The sequence below is a fragment of the Pelophylax lessonae genome (genome assembly GCF_965119305.1).
Source record: "Pelophylax lessonae genome assembly, chromosome: 1".
Taxonomy (NCBI): Eukaryota; Metazoa; Chordata; class Amphibia; order Anura; family Ranidae; genus Pelophylax; species Pelophylax lessonae.
This window is the reverse complement of record NC_138768.1, coordinates 493,401,053-493,424,215: the sequence shown is the minus strand read 5'-3', so window position 1 is coordinate 493,424,215 and position 23,163 is coordinate 493,401,053. Positions and strand designations below refer to the sequence as shown.

Sequence of the window (23,163 nt, the reverse complement as noted above, 5' to 3'; positions counted from 1 at the left end):
AGCTATTATAAAAGGACTATTGAGTGTCCGCTGTAGGACAAGGAAGTCTGCCCGACGGTAGGTTGGAGACAGATACTTAGGCAGGTTCCAGTTGTGAGAAGGTAGCCGCCCACAGAGGCAAGGATTTATTTTCTGTTTTATTTTATTTTGGATGTTTTGCTGCATACAGCCTGGTGAAGAAAACACCATTTAATAAACCACACTGTTTGTTTGCAAGCACTTGTCGGCTACCTCTCTGGGAAAACGCACCCCCCAAGGGGTCATCCACACCCGCCACCGAGCTAATCCCTTACACAATACACTCACAGATCTGACTAGAAAGGAGGGGGGTCAGTGGGCTGTCAGCAGCTGTGATAAGCATCAGACAACACAACATATATAGTTCATGTATTTCACAGACCAAACTTACTCTCACAATTAGCTATGTTAAAGTCAAATTCTAGACACCACAAATACCGGCATGTTTTCTATAATAACTTGTACGTCTCCCTTTCAATTCCTTAAAATCTGTTTGGGAAGTTTGAAATTCTTTCAAAGACCCATCCCAAATCTTTTCCTCATTCTCATCCGGTATGGACGCATTCTCTAATTTAGGATTTTGGAATGGGACCCATGATCTAGGCTGTTCATACTTATTACACCTAGGCCACGTTGCAAAGCGTGCTGAGTACACTTCAAAATCACGTCTCGTTGTCCTGTATGGATTTTGTTTCACTACGTTTTCAATGGGACGTGCTAGACAGAATCGAGCTATGTGGCCAAATAGTCCAGATGCATAACATTTTATCTTATCTAAAGTTGTACAGCGTCTCTTAACATGAGGCTTCGTTTTAGATGACTGAGAATGTTTGATGGCTACGACTGGAAAGGTTCCAACTGGATTAGAAGATTTTTCTGGTACTTTACAAGATATAGGGGCAATTTTGTGAGAACTCCTACCTTCCATGGATTCATCCCTATTGGTACATACATTGGGTGTGGATGTCCCACTGAATTCGGACATAACCAAATCAGTTGCTTTGTTATCCACCCTTTTTGAAGACTGAGCAAGCTGCTCCTGGCAGCTGACAGATAATGATTTTACTTCACTCTCTGCATCCTTCAGTCTTTTTACCAGCTGATGAACTTCTTCCTGTAATCTCTGGTTTTTTATTACTAGGTGGCGGTAGCTAGCATCAGAATTTGACTTAGAAACTTCTAAAGTACTGATGTTACTTTTGGCTATTTCTAGAGTGTCTTTTAGGGACGTGTTTTGCTGTTTCAAATGTTCATGCTGTACAATGCAGATCCTTTGGTGTTTCTGTGACTCCCAATCAGCTATATTCCTTTCAATAGCAGTTGCAAGTGACAACAAGGAAGAGAGGGGCTTATCTCTCCAGTCTGGATTTTCAGTCATCAATTTTTCCCTGATTTTTCCTCTCAACCCAGTAATGAAGCTGTGTATTAATACGGGTGACAGGGCGCTGTTAGAAATGTCCCCACCAGCTGATTCCACTGCATGTTTAAAGTGATTGTAGTAAGTCATACAATCTTCCATTGGTCCTTGGGTCACTCCTGACACCTTGGTCCAAGACTGGGGGGGATATACTGTTTTAATCAGTTGTGCCAATTGCTTAGTGAGTATACACCCTTGATGGCTGGAGTCAACATATAGGGTCTGTGGAATATTTGTTTTACTGAGGATTTCATCAAAGTCCCAGTCTCCACAAACCCTTTTCATTATTTGAAGCATATCACCCCAATTTGCATTGTAGCTTGCCTGGATGTCTAGCAGCTCTTTCACAAATTTAATGGGATCAGTCCTTGGATGGGGGATAACCCTCAGAAATCCCTTCATCTCAGAGGGAGTCCAAGGTACGTGATGTGTCATCTTTCCAGTGGATCTCCCATTATAATCATAAACGACCTGCTCTCTTATAGGATAGACAGATATGTCATCTGAAAAAGATATTAACTGTTGTTTGGTCTTTTGGGGTTGTGCCACAGAATTCCAATAGGATTGGGAAAGATTGTTGCTGCCAGGTGGTGGCACTTTATCTAACTGAAAAGCGTCTTGAAGGGTGGCATTAAAAGTTCCAGGGTATACAGGTGTGCCCACATTGGGTGTTACCATTTCCCTGTTAGATTGACACCACACAGGTCCTTGCTGTGGAGTATTAGTCACTCGATGGCATAAAGGTACATAGCCAGTGTACTCAGTACCAGACCTGCCAGTGTTGCTTTCAGCAGCAGCATTGCTCTTTACCTGCTGTCTAGGGGTCAGTAAATGGAGGATTACTGTATTCCGAAGGTTCTTCCGTCAGAGGGGAAGAAAGTACCCCCTTCTGACGGTAAATGATCTTTGGTACTAGGAAGCCTTTTCTCCCTCAGTTCCCTGCTTTGTTGTTCTACTTTCCTTTTGTTTCAGTGCTTCACAGAAAGAGTATCTCTGTGATTTTATCCAGGGTTTTAACTGGGGTGTCAAATTTAGCAGCAAGTTGTGGCTTTCCCTTTTTATCAGCTGCTGAAAGATGACAATTCAGATCAACGCTTGAGCACTCTGCTGACAAGGACTGGGCAATTGCATGAGAAGGCCCAAGTCCTGACAATTGCTTATTGTCCCCCTGTTCATAACTGCCACAACTTTGGGGTTGTGACTTGTGTGACAGTTTCTGCTTGTCCCTACATTGAAGTGTTGCTTGGAAAGATTTATCCTTAAATCCCAAAGCAAAAACATTCCCTCCTTCTGCCCTGTTCAATGATTCTAGCATCCATATACTCCAAGCATCTCTGGGCGTGTCATCTTTTTGTGATGAGCATAACACAGCTCCTCCCATGCTTTAACCTTAAATGTACTTCTTTTATAATACTTCTTCCTAGTCCAGTGATCCCAATCTTAAATATATTTTACAACCCAAGGCCCATATTTATCAATCATCTCTTCCTTCGGGTTCAAGTGGTAGGGTTCACCACGGTTAGACGCCCTATTTGAAGCGATTTTATTACCCATCCTTACGGATTATGGACCCTGAATTGATTTCCCAACCTTAAGCGGTTGCCCCCCAGAGGTAGCTAATCTCTGGCCAATGATTGGGTTGACAGGTACCGCCCCTGTCACCGTTGCTGCTTTTTTTTACTACTTCTCAGTAAAGGAATTTTCCTATGCTGACTATAGTCCTTCAAAGTTAGCCTGGAGATTCCTGAACTTCCTGCGAGTTCAAATCCCCCCCCCGTGGACTTTTCCGAAGTATTCCAAAAAAATGCTTAGTGTACGACTATTATTTTGGTTATCTCAAGAAAGGTTAGCATAACCCTTTGAGTGCTTGGAGTACATAGGGTAGTTAATAAGGGCACAATTATTTGCAAAACGATTTGTAGCAGTTACAATATAGCCAGCGTTCACAGGTCTAATTACAAAGATTATTCAGTGTGACTTAGGCTGGCCACACATGTTCAACTTTCTTGTACAATTCTATTTTAATTATACTGTTCATATCAGTCTCAGGGTTTTAGTACAGACAAAAGGTAAAAAAGAAATGAAAGTTCTTTAAGAGCTTGCTAGTTGCTACTAGTCTGAGACAGAGGTGACAAACAAAGACAATTAGCACTTCATAGATCAGCTCTGTTTTCCATATAAAATATTTACTTCAAGCTCCTCACACACGGGCAACATCTGTTATGGAAATTTTTCTACTCACCTCACTTATCCACTTAATAATCAGTCTAATAAATCTAATAAGTGATCATAACTCTTTTTGCCTATAAAATAATCTAGCCAATGTTGTTGATGCTATTACTATTAGAATAAATAATGAATGATAACTGCTAAAAAATAAAGATCCTATTTATTTTACAGAAAAGAAACTTTAGATGAATCAATTATGACATAGATGATAAAATCTTAAGATTACAATGATCTTTACAAATAGTGTTGCAAATGGACAAAGTTACACAGAACAATACACAAGACATATGCATCATCTCACATAGAGAAGCTGTACCTTAGGTTACCATCTTGTATAAAAGGTTGGAAGAGCAGGAAGAGAGGATTTTTACCTTACACAGGAATCATACATACCACCATGTGTCTCAGGCCAGATTCACGAGAAAGAGGAAGGAATGACTTTCTGAATGGGCTTATATCTACCCCCTCCCAGGTGAAGACCCCCTCCCTTAGCATACCATGTATGGTCAAGGACTTCCTGTTCCTCAACAAAAAAAGGTTAATTTACCATTTATGGTCACCTACTTCCTGCACCTCAACCCCCACCTTTCCAATATAGTCTATAAACCAGATGGTCAGCATCCTACTTGGTCAATACATCTTAAACACTTCTAGTGAAACCAAAACCCCCCCTCCCCCTTAGCAACCATATGTTAGCAGTAGAAGAGGGATTGGCACAGCTGTGTATGGCACCCATTTGGTGTATAAGAATGTCCACACAGCATTTCACCGTTAGTCATATTAATAATCAGAATGTCCATTTCAGGTCAAAGAAAACACTAGAATTCAATAATTCTATTACATTCCAACGACGGATGGGTCCCTGTTAGACCCAGGCGTACCCGACCCCATTCTGGAGTTGTTGAGATGCAGGAATCGCAGGGTGCTCGTATGGAGCAGAGTGCGGTTACTAGTGCAGCTCATCCTTCTGGCGACCTGGCAAGCGCCAGCGGCCTAGTACACCCTGGACCTAGTACAACCAGCACTGCAGTAACACTTGGTGACATGGCGAGTCCCATAAGTGCAGTTGAAGCTGGTGCGGTGGATAGCACGAGTTGTGGCCCGCAGCCACCGCGTATTCGAAGACAGGCCCGTAGAGCCCATAGTGCCCTCCCTGATGCGCTGGCATATAACAATTGGCAACCCACTGATTCTACAGCGCCAGTACTCCCCCCCCCCCCCCCCACCCCCCATTCACTGCCCAACCTGGAATCACGCTGGTTTTACGCCCCTGAACTTTTTTGAGCTGTTCTTCACGGAAGATCTTTTCAGATCTATTGTGGATCAATCAAATTTATATGCACAACAATTTATCGCCGCCAACCCAAATTCGCCCCTTGCCAGACCATTTGGCTGGAAATCAATAACGGTTTCCGAATTTAAAATCTTTCTGGGCCTTTCCCTGAACATGGGCATAACCAAACCAAGTGAATTACGGCTATATTGGTCCACTAGCCCACTTCACCATATGGGCATGTACTCTGCCTCCATGTCCAGGGGGAGATATGAGCAAATTCTGCGATTTATGCATTTCAGCAACAATGAAATCTGTCGTCCTCGGTGAGACCCTGCATATGATCGGCTCCACAAAATTCTGCCCCTCATAGACCACCTCAATCAGCGGTTTGCAGTCTTGTTCACCCCCGAACAAGTTGTCTGAGTCCCTGATTAAATTTACTGGCCGCCTTGCTATGAAACAGTACCTCCCTAGCAAGCGTGCCAAGTACAGGGTCAAGCTGTATAAACTGTGTGACAGGGCCACAGGCTATACAGTTAGTTTCTGGGTCTATGAAGCACTGTGGAGCCCCCCAACTGCCCAGACTACATAGGGAGCAGCGGCAAGATTGTTTGGGACTTGCTGTCACCCTTATCCGGAAAGGGGTACCATTTGTACGTGGACAACTTTTACACAAGCGTGCCACTATTTAGTCACCTGCTTGAATTACAAATTGGCGCATGTGGCACCGTGCAACCTAATTGCCGGGGCTTCCCCCAACGGCTTGTAACATCCCGTCTTAGTCGGTGGGGCGAGAGCCTGCTTGAAAACGGACAAATTGCTTGCGGTGAAGTGGAGGGATACACAGGATGTTTTCGTTCTGTCCTCCCTTCACGCAGACACAACGATCCAAATTCATACAGCAACTGGCGTTATGGAGAAACCCCTCTGTGTCCACGAATATGGGAGGGGTGGACCTTAACGACCAGCTTTTGGCGCCGTATTTCGTTGCCCGTAAAGCCAGACGCTGGTACAAAAAAGTGTCTGTTTACCTTTACCAATTGGCTATGCTGAACGCCTTTGTCCTATACAGGGCGTCAGGACGAACTGGATCCTTCTGGGAATTCCAGGAAGAGATCATGCTTGCCTACCTGTACCCAGGAGGCATGCCTGCCCAACTTCCCCTTCCAGATGCAGTTAGCCGTCTGCATGAGAGGCATTTTTCACATGTCTTCCCGAGTACCCCTACCCAAAGACACCCCCAAAGAAGATGTTGTGTCTGTAGCAGGTGCGGATTTAGGCGTGACACCCATTATTATTGTCCCAAATGTCCTGACCAACCTGGTCTCTGCATCGGGGAATGTTTCGAGCGCTATCCTAAACTAGTGGAGTTTTAGTGTAGGGCACAGCACGACACAGTGTAGGGCACACAAACACAGGGTCTCGAAAGATGTTGGATGTCCATCGACATTTTGAGAGACCCAAGCTGGAAAATCGCAGTCCCAAATCGAGAAACAACAGTTAGAAAAATAAAAGAATCCAAAAACAGTTGTTGTGTCAGTCATTTTATATGTTCTTCTACTCTTCCTACTGTACTTTTAGTGTACTTTTGTTTGTTTTTCATTCTTTTGTGACCTGTTTCTCTTGCAGGTACTCGTCGGCTGCCACGGCATTGATTTTATATATATTAACACAAACAGCGTTTGCGCTCAGCATATATGGATACCTTTGCTGGCAGCAGCTGTGGTGATTTTCTGATTTCAGCACTGCAGTTAAAATCCTATTTTGGTATACATGGAGTAGTGTCGTGTATTAAATTAAGTGGGTGGATGTTTGGGCGGTTAATGGTGGGTAATATTCAGTGTTGGTCATGTAACCTAAAAAAAAGTAATTAGTTATAGTTACTAGTTACTTCTCCCAAAAAGTGACTGAGTTAGTAACTGAGTTACAGCAGTAACAAAGTAACTAATTACCAGGGAAAGTAACTATTGCGTTACTTTAAAAAAATATTTAAATATGTCAAATAACTTATATGCCCCTTGTATGCGTGGTATTTGGTTAGTGGTAACTGCGTGGTATTTGCTGAGAGTGGCACTGTGGTACCTGCGTGGTAAACTGCTGGTGTATAGGGTGGGTGGGTAGGTGTATTTGGGGGTCAGTGGGTGTGTAGGATGGGTAGATAGGTGTATATAGGGGTCAGTGGGTGTATAGAGTGGGTGGGTAGGTGTATATAGGGGTCAGTGGGTGTATAGGGAGGGTGGGTAGGTGTATATAGGGGTCAGTGGGTGTATAGGGTGGTTGAATAGGTGTATATAGGGGTCAGTGGGTGTATAGGGTGGGTGAATAGGTGTATATAGGGGTCGGTGGGTAGGTGTATATAGGGGGTCGGTGTTTGTATAGGGAGGGTGGGTAGGTGTATATAGGGGTCAGTGGGTGTATAGAGTGGGTGGGTAGGTGTATATAGGGGGTCAGTGGGTGTATAGGGAGGGTGGGTAGGTGTATATAGGGGTCAGTGGGTGTATAGGTGTATATAGGGGTCAGTGGGTAGGTGTATATAGGGGTCAGTGGGTGTATAGAGTGGGTGGGTAGGTGTATATAGGGGGTCAGTGGGTGTATAGGGTGGGTGAATATGTGTATATAGGGGGTCAGTGGGTGTATAGAGTGGGTGGGTAGGTGTATATAGGGGGTCGGTGTTTGTATAGGGAGGGTGGGTAGGTGTATATAGGGGTCAGTGGGTGTATAGAGTGGGTGGGTAGGTGTATATAGGGGTCAGTGGGTGTATAGGGTGGGAAGGTAGGTGTATATAGTGGTCAGTGGGTGTATATAGGGGTCAGTGGGTGTATAGAGTGGGTGGGTAGGTGTATATAGGGGTCAGTGGGTAGGTGTATATAGGGGTCAGTGGGTGTATAGAGTAGGTGGGTAGGTGTATATAGGGGTCAGTGGGTATATAGGGTGGGTGGGTAGGTGTATATAGGTGTCAGTGGGTGTATAGGGAGGGTGGGGGTGTGTATATATTGGGGTCAGTGGGTGTATAGGTGTATATAGGGGTCAGTGGGTGTATAGAGTGAGTGGGTAGGTGTATATAGTGGTCAATAGGTGTATAGAGTGGGTAGGTGGTGGTGGCTGATGGTGGTGTGGTGCACTGTGGGGGTCTGAGTCCTGGGTCCTCCTGTCTTGACTGTCTGTTACTGAGTTTTTTTTGTTTTGGTACCTGTTGTGCTGCTGGTGGAGATGCTGGCTGGCTGCCTGTCTGCTGGTGGATATCCTGGCTGCTGGTGGAGATTCTGGCTGCTGGTGGAGATGCTGGCTGCTGGTGGAGGCTAGCCCAGCACACTGGGGTCTGTCTGGCTGTGTCCTCCACCTCCAGGCCTGTGCTGCTGCTTCTCCCTCTCTCATTGACTGAGGCCAGTGCTGCGGACAGCGCTGGCCTCGGTCATAGAGGAGAGGAGGAATTACACTACTGCCATCTAGTGGCGGTAGATGTAATTGCGGTAACGCAGCCAAAGTAATTTCAATGGCATTACCTTGAGGGGACGAGTAGACAGTTAGATTACTCGTTACCCTCTAAAGTAACTGCGTTAAGTAACGCCGTTTACTTTAACGCAGTTACTTCCATCACTGGTAATATTACACATTATTCCTGTGCTGATTTCTGATAGGTTCTCTTTTTTTTCGTTCAGCCCACAGGCTGCATGGAAAAAAAAAAACTACACTACTGTATATGCTAAGCAAGGACCAGCAATGTACTGGTACGTTGCTGGACTTTGAGTGGTTATACCAGGATGATGCCTGCAGATTTAGGCATCATCTTGGTATCGTTTTTTACAGCCAGCGGTCGGCTTACATGTAAAAGCAATCCTAGCAGGTAATTGGCCTCTAGACTGCTTTTACATGCAGTCGGAGGGGACTACCCCCCCCCCCCACCGCAGCCTTACGTGGTTTTTCTCTGGCTCTCCTGTCCCACCGGTTAACCCGAGAGTGCAGCCGGCGGTTCAATTATCTAACCATAGAGCTAATTGGAGATGAGAATGGCTCCAATCATCTCTATGGCCTAAGATACCGGAAGCTACGAGCATTTCATGACTTCTGTTTCGCCAGAAATAAACAGGGCCATTGGGAAATTGGGAAAGTATTTTATCACCCCAATTTTGGTGTGGTCAGATGCGTTAAGGTCAGAGGAGAGATCTAGAGTCTAAAAGACCCCAATTTTTTTTAAAAAGAGTACCTGTCACTACAGATTGCTATCATAGGGGATATTTAAATTCACTGTGATAACAATAAAAATTATAAAAAAAAAAAATGAAAGGAAAGGTGTCAAAATAACATAAAAAAGCAAAAAAAAAAAAAAAATCAAGCCCCCCCCCTGCCCCCCCCCCGTGCTTGTGCGTAATTTTGCACGCAAGCGTTGGTCTAGTGTCATATGTAAACCGCAATTGCCGCATGCATGTGAGGTATCGCCGCGAACGCCAGGTCGAGTGCAGTAATTCTTGCAGTAGACCTCCTCTGTAAGTCTAAAGTGGTAACCTGTAAAGACTTTTAAAGATGTACGTACTTTGTTGCCGCTGCACAGGCGTGCGCAATTTTTAAAACATGTCATGTTTGGTATCTATGTACTCGGCATAAGATCATTTTTTAAATTTTACCAAACAAATTGGAATTGTATAGTGTGCAATACATTTTAAAAAAAATTATTTTTTTCGCAGAAATTGCGTTTGGAAAATCTGTGCGCAAATACCGTGTGACAAAAAAAATTGCAACATCCACCATTTTATTCTGTAGGGCCTCTGCTTTAAAGAAATATATGTTTGGGGGTTCAAAGTAATTTTCTAGTAAAAAAAAAAATATTTTTTCATGTAAACATAAAGTCACAGAAAAGGCTTGGTTTTCAAGTGGTTAGAAGAGTGGGTGATGTGTGGATAAGATTGAGCATAAAATGCCGGGACAGTTCAAACACCCCCCAAATGATCCCTTTTTGAAATGTAGACACCCAAGGCTATTTGCTGATAGGCATATTGAGTCCATGGAGTATTTTATATTTTGCCCTAAGTTTCGGGAAGATGGCAATTTGTTTTTTTTGTTTTTTTACAGAAAGTTGTCACTTAATGATATATTGCTTACGCATGCCATGGGATGCTTCTCCTGAGTACAGGGATACCCTATGTGTGAGACTTTTTGGGAGCCTAGCTGTGTACGCGACCCCGAAAACCAATCCCCATCTTCCGGTTTTCTAATGGCGTAAATTGCTGATTTTACCTCTGCACTACCTGTCACAGTTTCAGAGGCCCTGAAATTTCAAGATAACACAAAACCCCCCCAAATTACCCCATTTTGCAAAGAAGACACTCCAAGCTATTAGCTGAGAGGCATGATAAGTCCATGGAATAGTTTATATTTTGCCACATGTTTCGGGAAAATTATTTTTTTTTTGTTGTTGTTTTTTTTCACAAAGTTGTCACTAAATGATATATTGCTCACACATGCCATGGGTAAATGTGAAATGACACCCCAAAATAGATTCTGCTGCTTCTCCTGAGTACAGGGTGTCACGTACCTGATCCGAGGCCGAGATGCAGAGAGGGCTCCCCTTGCGGCTGAGTGCGGCACACCCCTGGGGTTGAGACAGAGGGTGTAGCGCCCACAGAAGCACTGGTTGCCGGCAGGGTCCTGATGGTAGACAGGCGGTCTTTAGCAGAGTGCTGGGCAGGAATACACTGGACAGTCCAAGGAGGAACCAGGAACAAGCAGGCAGTAGGTGTAAGACCGGCCGGGGGTCAAACACAGGAAGCTGCAACAGGTGCAAGCCAAAGGTATAGCAGGAAAGCCAGAAGCAGACAAGTCTGTGGGAAAGCCAAGATCAGGTACTGGAGGGCAGGTAGACAGGAAGCAAGTCTGTGAGCCAAGCCAAGATCAGATAACGGGAGAGCCAAACTGGAGCAGGGATGGTCAGACGAAACCGAGGGCCAAAGCCAGGAGAGAGAGCAGACAGGTCAGGAACAAGCCGGGTCAAACTGGAATCCAGGAAGTAGCAATGCTCAGGAATCAGGAAGAGCTGAAGACAATCCAGCAATCTGATGGGCTGAGCAGAGCCCTTTTATAGACCAGTGAATTAGTCTATGGCCTGAGTCCATTGCGGCCATGGGAAGTACTGGCAAAGTTGCCAGTTTGCAGCACAGCCATTCCACTGACAATGACCTGAGTCCATTGCGGCCATTGGAAGTACTGGCAGAGTTGCCAGTTGCAGCATGGCTGTTTCTCTGACACAGGGATACCACATGTGTGAGACTTTCTGGGTGCCTAGCTGTGTACGCAACCCCGAAAACCAATCCCCATCTTCAGGTTTTCTAATGGCGTAAATTGCTGATTGTACCACTGTGCTACCTGTCACAGTTTCAGAGGCCCTGAAATTTCAAGATAGCACAAAACCCCCCCAAATGACCCCATTTTGCAAAGCAGACACTCCAAGCTATTAGCTGAGAGGCATGATAAGTCCATGGAATAGTTTATATTTTGCCACAAGTTTCGGGAAAATTATTTACTTATTTATTTATTTTTACACAAAGTTGTCAGTAAATTATATAATGCTCACACATGCCATGGGTATATGTGAAATGACATCCCAAAATACATTCTGCTGCTTCTCCTGAGTACAGGGATACCCCATGTGTGAGACTTTGGCAGTCTAGCCGCGTACAGGACCCGGAAAACCAATCCGCACCTTCTGGCTTTCTAAGGGCGAAAATTGTTGATCTCACTCCTTACTACCTATCACACTTTTGAAGTCCATAAAATGCCAAGATGGCACAAAACCCCCCCAAATGACCCCATTTTGCAAAGTAGACACTCCAATCTATTTGCTGAGAGGCATGGTGAGTATTTTGCAGCTCTCATTTTTTTTGGAAAATGAAGAAAAAACAGGAATTTTTTTTTTCCCCTTTTTTACAATTTCCAAAACTTTGTGACAAAAAGTGAGATCTGCAAAACACTCAACATGCCTCTCTGCAAATAGCTTAGGGTGTCTACTTTCCAAAAAGGGGTCATTTGGGGGGGGGGGGGGGGTTGTGCTGTCTTGGCATTTCATGGCCCCCGAAACTGTGATAGGTAGTCAGGAGTGATATCAACAATTTACGCCCTTGGAAAGCCTGAAAGTGGGGATTGGTTTTCGGGGTCCTGTACTCGGCTAGACTGCAAAAAAGTCTCACACATGGGGTATCCCTGTACTCAGGAGAAGCAGCAGAATGTATTTTGGGGTGTCATTTCACATATACCCATGGCATGTGTGAGCAATATATCATTTACTGACAACTTTGTGTAAAAAAAGAAAGAAATATATATATATATATTTCCCGGAACTAGTGGCAAAATATAAAATATTCCATGGACTCACCATGCCTCTCAGCAAATATCTTGGGGTGTCTACTTTGCAAAATGAGGTCATTTGGGGGGCGGGGGGGTTGTGCTATCTTGGAATTTTAGGGCCTCCGAAACTGTGATAGGTAGTCAGGAGTGAAATCAACAATTTACGCCCCTTGGAAAGCTTGAAAGTGGGGATTGGTTTTCGGGGTCCTGTATTCGGCTAGACTTCAACAAAGTCTCACACATGGGGTATCCCTGTACTCAGGAGAAGCAGCAGAATGTATTTTGGGGTGTCATTTCACATATACCCATGGCATGTGTGAGCAATATATAATTTACTGACAACTTTGTGTAAAAAAAAAATATATATATATATATTTCCCGGAACTTGTGGCAAAATATAAAATATTCCATGGACTCACCATGCCTCTCAGCAAATAGCTTGGGGTGTCTACTTTCCAAAATGGGGTCATTTGGAGGGGGGGTTTGTGCTATCTTGGAATTTTAGGGCCTCCTAAACTGTGACAGGTAGTGCAGAGGTGACATGCACAATTTACGCCATTAGAAAACCTGAGCGTGTTGATTGGTTTTCGCGGTCCTTTACACAGCTAGGTTCCCAAAAAGTCTCACACATGGGGCATCCCCATACTCAGGAGAAGCGGCAGAATGTATTTTGGGGTGTCATTCCACATATACCCATGTCATGTGTGAGAAATGTATCTTTTAGTGACAACGTTGTGTAAAAAAAATAAAATTAAAAAACAAATTGTAATTTTCTCAAAACTTGTGGCAAAATATAAAATATTCCATGGACTCACCATGCCTCTCAGCAAACAGCTTGGGGTGTCTACTTTCCAAAATGGGTTCATTTGGGGGGGTTTTGTGGTATCTTGACATTTCAGGGCCTGCTAAACCGTTATAGGTAGTGAGAAAATGCAATGAAAAATGTACGCCCTTTGAAATTCTGATGGTGGTGATTTGTTTTCGGGCTCCCGTGCACTGCTAGGCTCCCAAAAAGTCTCACATATGTGGTATCCCTGTACTCAAGGGAAACAGCATAATATATTTTGGGGTGTAATTACATATATACCCATGGCATGTGTGAGCAATATATAATTTCAATGACAACTTTGTGTAAAAAAAAAAAAAAAAAATGAAATATTCAATGAGCTCAACATGCCTCTCAGAACATTCCTTAGGATGTCTACTTTCCAAAAAGTGGTAGTTTGGGGGGGGGGGGGGTTGTACTGCCCTGCCATTTTAGCACTTAATGAAATGAGATAGGCAGTCAGAAATTAAAGCTGCGTAAAAAAATTTCAGTATTTACACCATAGTTTGTAGACACTATAACTTTTGCGCAAATCAATAAAAATACGCTCATTGAATTTTTTTTTGTCAAAGACATGTAGCTAAATATATTTTGGCCAAAAAAAAATGACATAAATTGAGTACATTGGATATTTTTTAAAAGACAAAGTTGAAAATGTAATTTTTTCGCAAAATTTTCGCTTTCATTTTATTAATATCGCAAAGTGATCAAATACCACCAAAAGAAAGCTCTGTTTGTGGGGAAAAAAGGATGTAAATTTCGTTTGGGTACAGCATTGTCAGTTAAAGTCACGAAGTGCCAAGTTGAAAAAAGGGGTCTGGTCAGGAAGGGGGTAAAATCTTCCGGGGCTTAAGTGGTTAAAGAGCACTTGAACTGTATGAACACTGCATCTCAACACTGTTTATTGGATATGTGTGTCACACACAGACTTGTGTTACTGACTTTTGCAAAGAATTTATATTGTTAATTATATTTATGCACTATATTGCACTATATATTGTGATTGCTATAGTTGAAACATTGTGTTATTATGCACTTTACTGATACATTGCTCAATTAAGGACATAACTGAGGGAGGTGCATTGTAGTACAGTTCTATGTGTATGGTGTCACTGAAGGGAATATATTTACTTCATTGTATAGGGGAATTGCAAGTGCCACACCATATCCTCTTTTCTTACCTTGGTTGTTACATAGCTGTTACATAGTTAGTCAGGTTGAAAAAAAAGAGTCCATCCAGTTCAACCAAAAAAAAAAAAAAAAACAGTATTAAAAACCCAACCATACAATCCCATATACACAATCCTATGCCCGCTGTTGATCCAGAGGAAGGCGAAAATAAACCCCAGCAAAGCATGATCCAATTTGCTACAGCAGGGGAAAATATTCCTTCCTGATCCCCCAAGAGGCAATCGGATATTCCCTGGATCAACTTTACCTAAAAAAAATGTTAGTGCCCATTTATATTATGTACACCTAGGAAAGAATCCAGGCCTTTTTTAAAGCAATCTAGTGAGCTAGCCAGAACCACCTCTGGAGGGAGTCTATTCCACATTTTCACAGCTCTTACGGGGAAGAAACCTTTCCGTATTTGGAGACAAAATCTGTTTTCCTCTAGACGTAACGAGTGCCCCCTTGTCCTCTGTGTTGACCTTAAAGTGAAAACTTCAACACCAAGTTCACTATATGGACCCCTTATGTATTTATACATGTTGATCATATCCCCCCTTAATCCCTTCTTCTCAAGAGAGAATAAATTCAGTTCCTCTAATCTTTTCTCATAGCTGAGCTCCTCCATGCCTCTTATCAGTTTGGTTGCCCTTCTCCACATTTTCTCCAGTTCCCCGATATCCTTTTTAAGAACTGGTGCCCAAAACTGAACTGCATATTCCAGATGAGGTCTTACTAATGATTTGTACAGGGGCAAAATGATCTCTCTCTCTCTCTCTCTCTCTCTGGAGTCCATGCCTCTGTTAATACAAGAAAGGACTTTGCTTGCTTTGGAAACCGCATCTTGGCAATGCATGCTATTTTTAAGCTTATGATCTACCAGAACACCCAGATCCTTCTCCGTTATGGATTCTTCCAGTTCTACTCCACCTAGTATAAATGATGCATGCATATTCTTAGCCCCCAAGTGCATAACTTTACATTTATCAACATTAAACCTCATTTGCCACATAGTTGCCCAATGAAACAGTGCATTGAGGTCCGCTTGTAAGTTAGAGACATCCTGTAAAGAAGTACAGGAAGGTTGTATCCTCCTATTTATAGGATATAAGCACTGTGGGGGCAGCTACATTTGGTAATAGAGTAGACCCATCACACAGAGTATGGAATATTAAATCGGTTGTTTTCTTTAACAATGGGGCCCCAGATCCCACCACCCCCTCCCCGTGTGAATGAGTATGGGGTACATTGTTTTTGACAAGTCCCCAAAGTAAATCCAGCGTCAATTGCCTTCAACGCCACCAACCAGAAAAAAAAAAATAACACAGATTTTCACCCAACTGGGATGATGCTCCCACCATCTGACCTCCCTGCTGCCTCCTGATGCAAAATAAACTAAGAATGGGGGCACACAGTGACGTCACTGTGTGGCCCTGCTGTCTTGTGATGTCATCGACCGGGGCATGTTGGGTTGATGTTATGGGGGTGGGGTCATCCAGTGATGTCACAGGGCGGCCCCACCCCTTCATTTATGTAGCGGCATGTATGTGCAGCTGTCAGATGGCAGAAGCTAGTGTCCGGTACAGAGCCCTTTTTTGTTTGGGGGGGGGGGGGATGGGCGACAGTGTTCATCTTGATCGAAGCTCGATTTACTTTGGGGATATTGTGTGTGGGTTTTTTTGGGTATTTTTATTTTTTATGTCTGCTGAAATAAATCTAGTGTCAATCACGATAAACACCCCCAATGACCCGGAAAGAAAAAATAAAAGCTCTGTACCTGACACTGGCACCCGCCGTTTGACAGCTCGGCCAGCTCCTGCTGCTAAATAGACGAAGGGACAGGGTCACCCGGTGACAACGGCGGGTGACTCCGTCCCCTCGTAATGTCATAGACCCAGCATGCCCTGTTCGATAACTTCACAAGGCAGCGGGGCCACACAGTGATGTCGCTGGGTGCCCCCACCCTTAGTTTATTTAGCAGCAGGAGGCACCGGAGCTGTCAGACGGAAGTAGCCAGCGTTGGGTTCAGACTTTTTTCTTTTTCATTCAATGTAAATTAAGCTGGATTTACTTTGGGTGACATCGTTTTGGTTTTTTAAATAAAGGACTTGTCAAAAACTGTCTCTGTATTATTTTTTTTTTTTTTGGTGAATGAGTAGCCTGTCTGTGTCATTGTTAATTGTTAATGAGCTCACATAGTGTGTCCAAAGGGCTCGATAATTGGTTCAGGTTAATTCTATTTCTGTATACAATTTCATCTGCATATGATAATGTAATCAGGCAAGCCCCTGACCTGATGGGGTATTTTGATCAGGAGGGGGATGTGCTCATGTGTGTATAAATTGAGTGTAAAACTGTTCAATAAAGGAGAAGGTTCCAGAACAAGCGAAGTTGTCGGCTAGCTTTGTATGGGGGTGGCTGTAAAATCTGATATCTATGTTCAAGACCGAAGGAAGCCGTATACTGACAGAAGCCCACAAACAGTGAGTCGCGGTTCCGTTACACCCCCTTCCTAGCCTGCCAGGCTATATGCTCAGATAAGGGTCTGGTATGGATTTGGGGAGGACCCCACGCTGTGTTTTTTGTTTTGTGTTTTTTTTTGTTTTTTTTGTTAATTATTAATTTTTAATTGTCAGCAGTTTTTTTTGTTTACATTCAGCTGTCAGCGGGGAACCACACTGACAGCTGATGAGTGATTGGTTGTTAAGGAGGCAGTGGCCGGCCTACGGGGCCCACTTCTTAACAACCAGCTACTGTATAACACAGGAAAGGAGGAAATAGAAAAATACTGCCAAAATTGTGTTCAAATCTGATGTGTTTGATTCAGAAGCATTCCCATGAAAGTCAGTGATCTTGTAATTCGAACCTAAACCACACCCCAGTGCTCAGAAAATACACAGGACTCTTTTTCAATTCACACTGCGGATGCATCACAGGTGTGAATGTTATGCTAGGTTAATGGGGACATGTAACAAATGTAAAGTAGATATTAAAACATTTTAGCTGCAAACATGGAAATACTCTTTAAGCTGGTTCAAAAGGCAGGAGCATATGTTCTAAGTTGTGTCCCCTTATATGTCTAAAACTGGGTTTTAGTCTTCTCTCTATTTTGATTTCACACTTTTTTTGTTTAAATATAATATGTTGCACTTGTTTTGCATGCTATGTTACAGTTGTTGCTTTATTCATTGTCCATTTTTCCTTTTTCTTCCCTTAAGGGATAATCCTGAAGCTGTTTCTAAAGAACAACCAAGGTCTCCGAAGCCACCTCCAGGAGAGGCTCAGATAGCTGCTGCTTCAGCAGCAATGACCAGACTTGAGTCAATGCAAGGAAAAGGCAAGTCGCAATCCAAAAATGCTATTCAGATACATCGTACATACAATACCTTTTAAATGCTAAAGGCAGTAACCTTAGCAAAAATCTAGTAAATGTGTATCAAGAACATTGTTGCACATTGGTTTTGTTTACATGTAGAACTGTATTCTTGTGTTTTAAATGGTAACCTGTGCACTTTTCCCACGTTACAAAAGTCTCTCCCCACTCTGAAGGAGGAACTTCTACAGACAAGTTTCAGAATAAGACTAGTTCACCTACAAGAAAACTGCTTCCTGTTTAAAGGAAGTACATTCCACATTGAAGTTGGATGTCCCCCCCCCCCTCCCCCACTTCAAGCATGCCTCTGGTATAGTGTTTTTATCTTCATCCATTTTTCGATAATTTTATCTACAAGTAATGGAAATATCCAGATAAGCAATACCTGACTGGTTACACCTTTGGGTGGGCTCTGCACTTTAAAGGATAAGTTCACCTTTAGTAACGTGTTACAAAACTTAGAGCCCCCGCACCCCCCAATCCCCCATTGTGACAGCAGGCGGAGGATCTTCTCTCTGCACCCACTGTAACAATTTTTTAAAATATGCGTCCGTGCAGGGCTCCACCCACCCAGCCCATGTCATTCATTCCCAGAGTTTTGTGTTTGGGAGAACCAGGACTTGACAAACCTCAGGCGCAAGGTCGCGTTGGCGACTAGAATTAGCGGCCTGGCCCCTGGGCTACACTGCGGCAGGTTTTCTTTTCCAATGCAGCCCCCCTCCCGTTGGTGTCTGCGGACTAAGATGCAGCGCTGGCCGGTAATTGAGGCTGCAGCTTTGCGGCCTGCTGTAGCGAGATGCTTACATTGGGGAACTGATGCCCTCTTGTGGCAGGGGCTGCAAAAAGTCACTAGTGGCACTGTGGGTTCCCCTGCCTGCTCTCACTGCCTGCCCATCTCTTTCCAAAGAGAAGAGGTTGAAGGTGTTGCGGGCTTGATCTGGCACCCTGTCCTTACCGGTGAGTGGACTCAGGGAGTGTCGGGCAGCTGGTTGGAATAGCCTCAGTTCCATTTACAACCTCACGAAGATGGAAACATTTTTTTATTATTATTTTTTTATTTTTCATGAAAATTTAACTTCTCTTTAGTTCACTGACGGACACAGCTCCATGTTTTCTAGACCATTGGGCTTTATGCTGCTCTCTCTTCAGGAGTAGGACTAGGCAGAAACCTTTTTGGTTACTCCCCTGGGGCAGAGGGCATACCATCACTTCCTGCTATAGGACTTCAGTTTTTTCTGCCTAGTCAGGAGTAAAGACTTGGCTCTCTGCTGGGATCTGCGTCCCTGGCATTTTTTCATTTTTGAATATAATTTTTTACTTTTTCTTTATTATTTTGTTCCTGTGTGAACTACAATCAACAGCTGGACTGGGAAACGCACTGGATATTCTAGATCCTTATGGTCTTACCAGTCTGGCCTGCCAGCCCGATCCAACTATTAGCTCCGCGCTTGGTTGGCCATGACATACCCCACTGGACAGGGGCTGGCCGACAAATGAAACACTTTGGAAGGTCGCATAGGCCTGGTCACGACAGTAGTCACGATCAGAGACGCAGCATACCTCAAGCTGCAGTACCCCCATTCCAAGATGGTGCAGTGGACTGCTGGGAGTAGAGCCCGCCTGGTGCCGTGGTATGGTGAGTAGTGTCCTCCCCTCCTTTCCTAGGGAATTGCGGGGGTGGTTGCGGGCCCTCCCTGGGGATGGTAGGCCCTCTCCTGTGTCCTTCCTCCATCTCATGCTTTTCCCCCTTCTCCACAGTAGGGTTCCGTTCCCCCTGCATAGGTGCCCTCACCTGCCCCCTGTCCCCTCCTTGACCCCTTTTGGGGGGCATGGGTACATTTGGGTAGGGGAGCTTCTCTGGTGTTGGGCCAGGGAGAGTAGTGGGTGGGTGCCACTGTCAGCCCCCCCTTTTTGGGGTGTCCGCACCTGGGTGCTGCGGGGGGAGTCCGTCCTTGGGGGGTCCAGGGTTCACGCAGCGCCACGTGGTGCTGCCATTTTGCCGTGGATTCTGTATTCCTGGCTTTGGTGGCCATGTTTGTGTAGTCCAGCAGCCATGTTTTTTGGTTTACCCATAGAGATTAACGGCAGCCATTTTCTTGTGGTCTGTGTGCGGTGATGTGCTGTGGGGGCCTCTAGTGTCAAGTCGGAGCTTCCTCTTCCTCATTCCATAACAGTGTGGCAGACTGTTTTTCCAGCTCAAGTGGTGAGTCTTTGGGGGTACACAATCCTTCCTCTGCTATAGTTTGCACCGTGAGTGCGCTGATTCTTGTGGTGCCCGCGCGTGGGGGGGGGCAATTTTTTTTTTTGTCCATGGAGCCTCTGGAGTGCATATCACCACCTGATCCACTCCTGGAAGCTGCGGGACCCTCTAGGTCTCAGTTTGCCATGGCAGCAGCCTTGCAGTCAGTATCCAAAGATATGGCCCTGCAAAGGAGGCCTAGCAAGAAGTGCCCCCCCCCCTTCACCTGTATTCTCTACTTCCTCAGATTCTGAGGTAGACCTTGCCGCCACGGACACAAGTCAGTGGGTCTGCGTCCACGCACGCTGAGTGCTCGAAAAGTGAGGATGAGTCCTCCTCCAGCCGTGCATGAAAAAGCGCTGGCGGAGTCCCTAATTGTGTCAGTGTGGGAAACTTTCAAGTTGGAGGACTCGTCTTATGCTGAGTCAGTGACGCCGGTGCAGTTTGGCACCCGCAAATCTTCCAAGGTGACTAAGGTTTTTCCCTTTCCTGCCTATTTTGACGAGATTGCCACTAGTCAGTGGGAATCCCCGAAAAACGCATGGATGGCATACCTAAAGCATTTCACTAGGAGCTATTCCTTTGAGGAGTCTCTGCCGTTGGTGGACTCTCAGGTTTCCAGGCTAAATAAGGTCACACTTTTGCCGGAGGAGGGTTCTCCATCCTTTAAGGACCCTGTGGACAAGAAAGCTGAGGCTCTGGTCTGGTACCTTTTCGCCATGGCTGGTTCAATTTTGAGACTGGTGTTTGCTATCTGTGACGGTACTCACCGTCACTGGGAGTGAAAGACCGATACGTAATGGTTTTGATTGCTTCAAATGGGGTCTGTATTTACACTTATGCTAATGTGTATTGTACTTCAATGTCAGACAGGCTCTCCCTATTGTTTGTGTAATGAGGTGGGATGTGTATTCTGTCCAGACAATTAGTTCAGGTTAATTCTGTTTCTGTATACAATTTCATCTGCATATGATAATGTAATCAGGCAAGCCCTTACCTGTGTGTGGTAAAATGATCAGGAGGGGGAGGTCCATGCTGTATATAAATTCTGTGTGACTGTTCAATAAAGAGAGGTTTCCAGTACAAGCTAAGTTGTTGGCTAGCTTTGTATGGGGGTGGCTAGGATTTGATATCTATGTTCAGGACTGCAAGGAAGCCGTATACTGACAGAAGACTACAAGTACAGTGCGAGTCGGTGGTTCCGTTACACTATCACCTTGGCATCTCAGACCTTAACGGAATAGGCAAAGATTTTATGCCAGGATCTGGAAGGGAGTCAACACCCTCCTGAGCTGGTGGAGCTGGCGGGTCAGTTGATCCAGGGGTTACAGTACATTTGTGATGCATCCTTGAATGCGGCCCCCTTGGCCTGCAGGGTATCTGAGACTGTGGTGATCCTTTGCCGCATAATATAGTTAAAGCACTGATCGGCTGACCAGGAAAAGGTGCTGACTGACCTTCCCTTTTGTAGGTGGCCGGTTGTTCGGTGCCTCTATGGAAGAGATCATTAAGGGTCTTACCAGAGGTAAGTGTACATTACTTCCGCAGGTTGCTAGGGGCAAGGAACCTTGTCGTAAACTTTGTCCTTTCTTCTCAGCTCACAAGCGGCCCTTTCGTCCGTCTGGATCACAGGAAAAGGGTTCGAGATCCACCCGTAACTACACGGGAGGCTCAAAGAGACCCTGGAATGGTAAGTCCAAAGCAGGCACTTCTGGTTCTTCAGACAAGCCTTCCCCAGCCTGAAGGGGCGCCCTCACCTGCATTTGGGGTGGGGGGATGTCTTTGTCTTTTTTCGGGACCGTGGACTTTGCTCATTCAGGACAAATGGGTCCATGAGTTTATTCAGTTCGGTTACAAGATCGAGTTTCTGTCCTTGCCTCCGGCAAGGATCTTTCCTTCCAACTTACGCCTATCTCGCAAGCCGCTACAGGGCCTATATTGAGCAGTGCAGGACCTGTTAGCAAAAGGGGTAATTGTGCCGGTTCCAGAGTTGGAGCGGTTTTAAGGCAACTTCCTATTATTATGTCTGTTATGATGAAACACGTCAGTAACATCAGAATTGCCATCTAAAACTGTATTCCCTGATTGTTTCTACTGGATGCTTGTAACTGTATTCCTGTTTTTTTGCAATAAAATTTTAGCAGTTTGACACTGTCTGCTTTGTCTGGCTTATCCCTTTTATGTGCAACCATGACGGACTCCTTGGCATCCGTATATGAAGCGCTTGGACCACCTTATGGAAACTTCGGGAGATTCAGCTACCTTTGGGGATTTCCATAGTAACCAGCCTGTATGACCCATTTGCTATACGGTATAGTGGGTCCATACCCTCCAGTGAGCGCATTAATTGTTCTCCTTGGTGTTGGGATTTCTTCACCGTTTAACGTCACTTAAGAACTTGGAGGTTTTTGTTTTCCTCACCTGGGACTCCCCTTTATGAACTTTTTTTCATGATTGTATATGTGTATACAAAACATTTAATACTGTGTTCTTAGCGCTGCACTTATTTTTGCTTTGGTTTATTCAACTTATGTCAGTTGATGTGCTAGCGGCTTATTCATTTATTCAAGTTAGCGCAGTTTGATATTTTTGTATTATACGGTTTTAAGGTTTTTATTCAAATCTGTTTACAGTTCCCAGGAAGGAAGGCAAGGTTCCTCCAATCTTGGATCTCAAGGCTCTGAACCACTATGTGTGGGTTCATAAATTTCGGATGGAGTCCATCCGCACAGTAGTAGCTTTCCTTCATTGAAATATTTTGGCTTCTATCGATCTCAAGAACGCTTACCTTAATATTCCAATATATGTCGGGCATCAGCGTTTTCTTGGTTTTACCGTGGGCGAAGAGCACTATCAATTTGTGGCATTACCTTTTGGTCTCGCCTCAGTTCTGGCCCTGCTACGGCAGAAAGGGATCCCGGTACTAGGTTACCTGGACGATCTGCTTCTGCATGCAGTCTTCCTCGGCTCTAGAAGCCGACTTGGACATTACTGTGTGAACTCTACAGGAGTTTGGGTGGACACTGAATTTTCAGAAATCGGCACTACAAGCTGGACTACTTGGGGCTGACGCTGGACTCAGCGTTGACCCGGGTGTTTCTTCCTCTGGCGAAACTTCTGAAGCTACAGAATATGGTTCGGCTCCTGTTGCCCAACCATCGGTCATCACTGAGGACTTGCATGCAAGTGCTGGGTCTGATGGTTTTCACCTTCGAGGTGATTCCGTTTTGCGCAACTCCATACCAAACCTCCGCTGTCATTGGACAATCTCTGATCCTGT

At 44.6% G+C, this 23,163-nt stretch overlaps 1 protein-coding gene across 1 annotated transcript in view; it reads left to right on the top strand.

The window, feature by feature from the left end:
- The window catches only part of UBXN6 (UBX domain protein 6), a 391,844-nt gene that overhangs the window by 137,028 nt on the left and 231,653 nt on the right, over nucleotides 1-23,163 (top strand). The window contains exon 2 of the mRNA XM_082243194.1: nucleotides 17,490-17,644. Within this exon, the coding sequence (XP_082099320.1) occupies nucleotides 17,490-17,644 (155 nt within the window). The remainder of the gene's footprint in view (nucleotides 1-17,489; nucleotides 17,645-23,163) is intronic.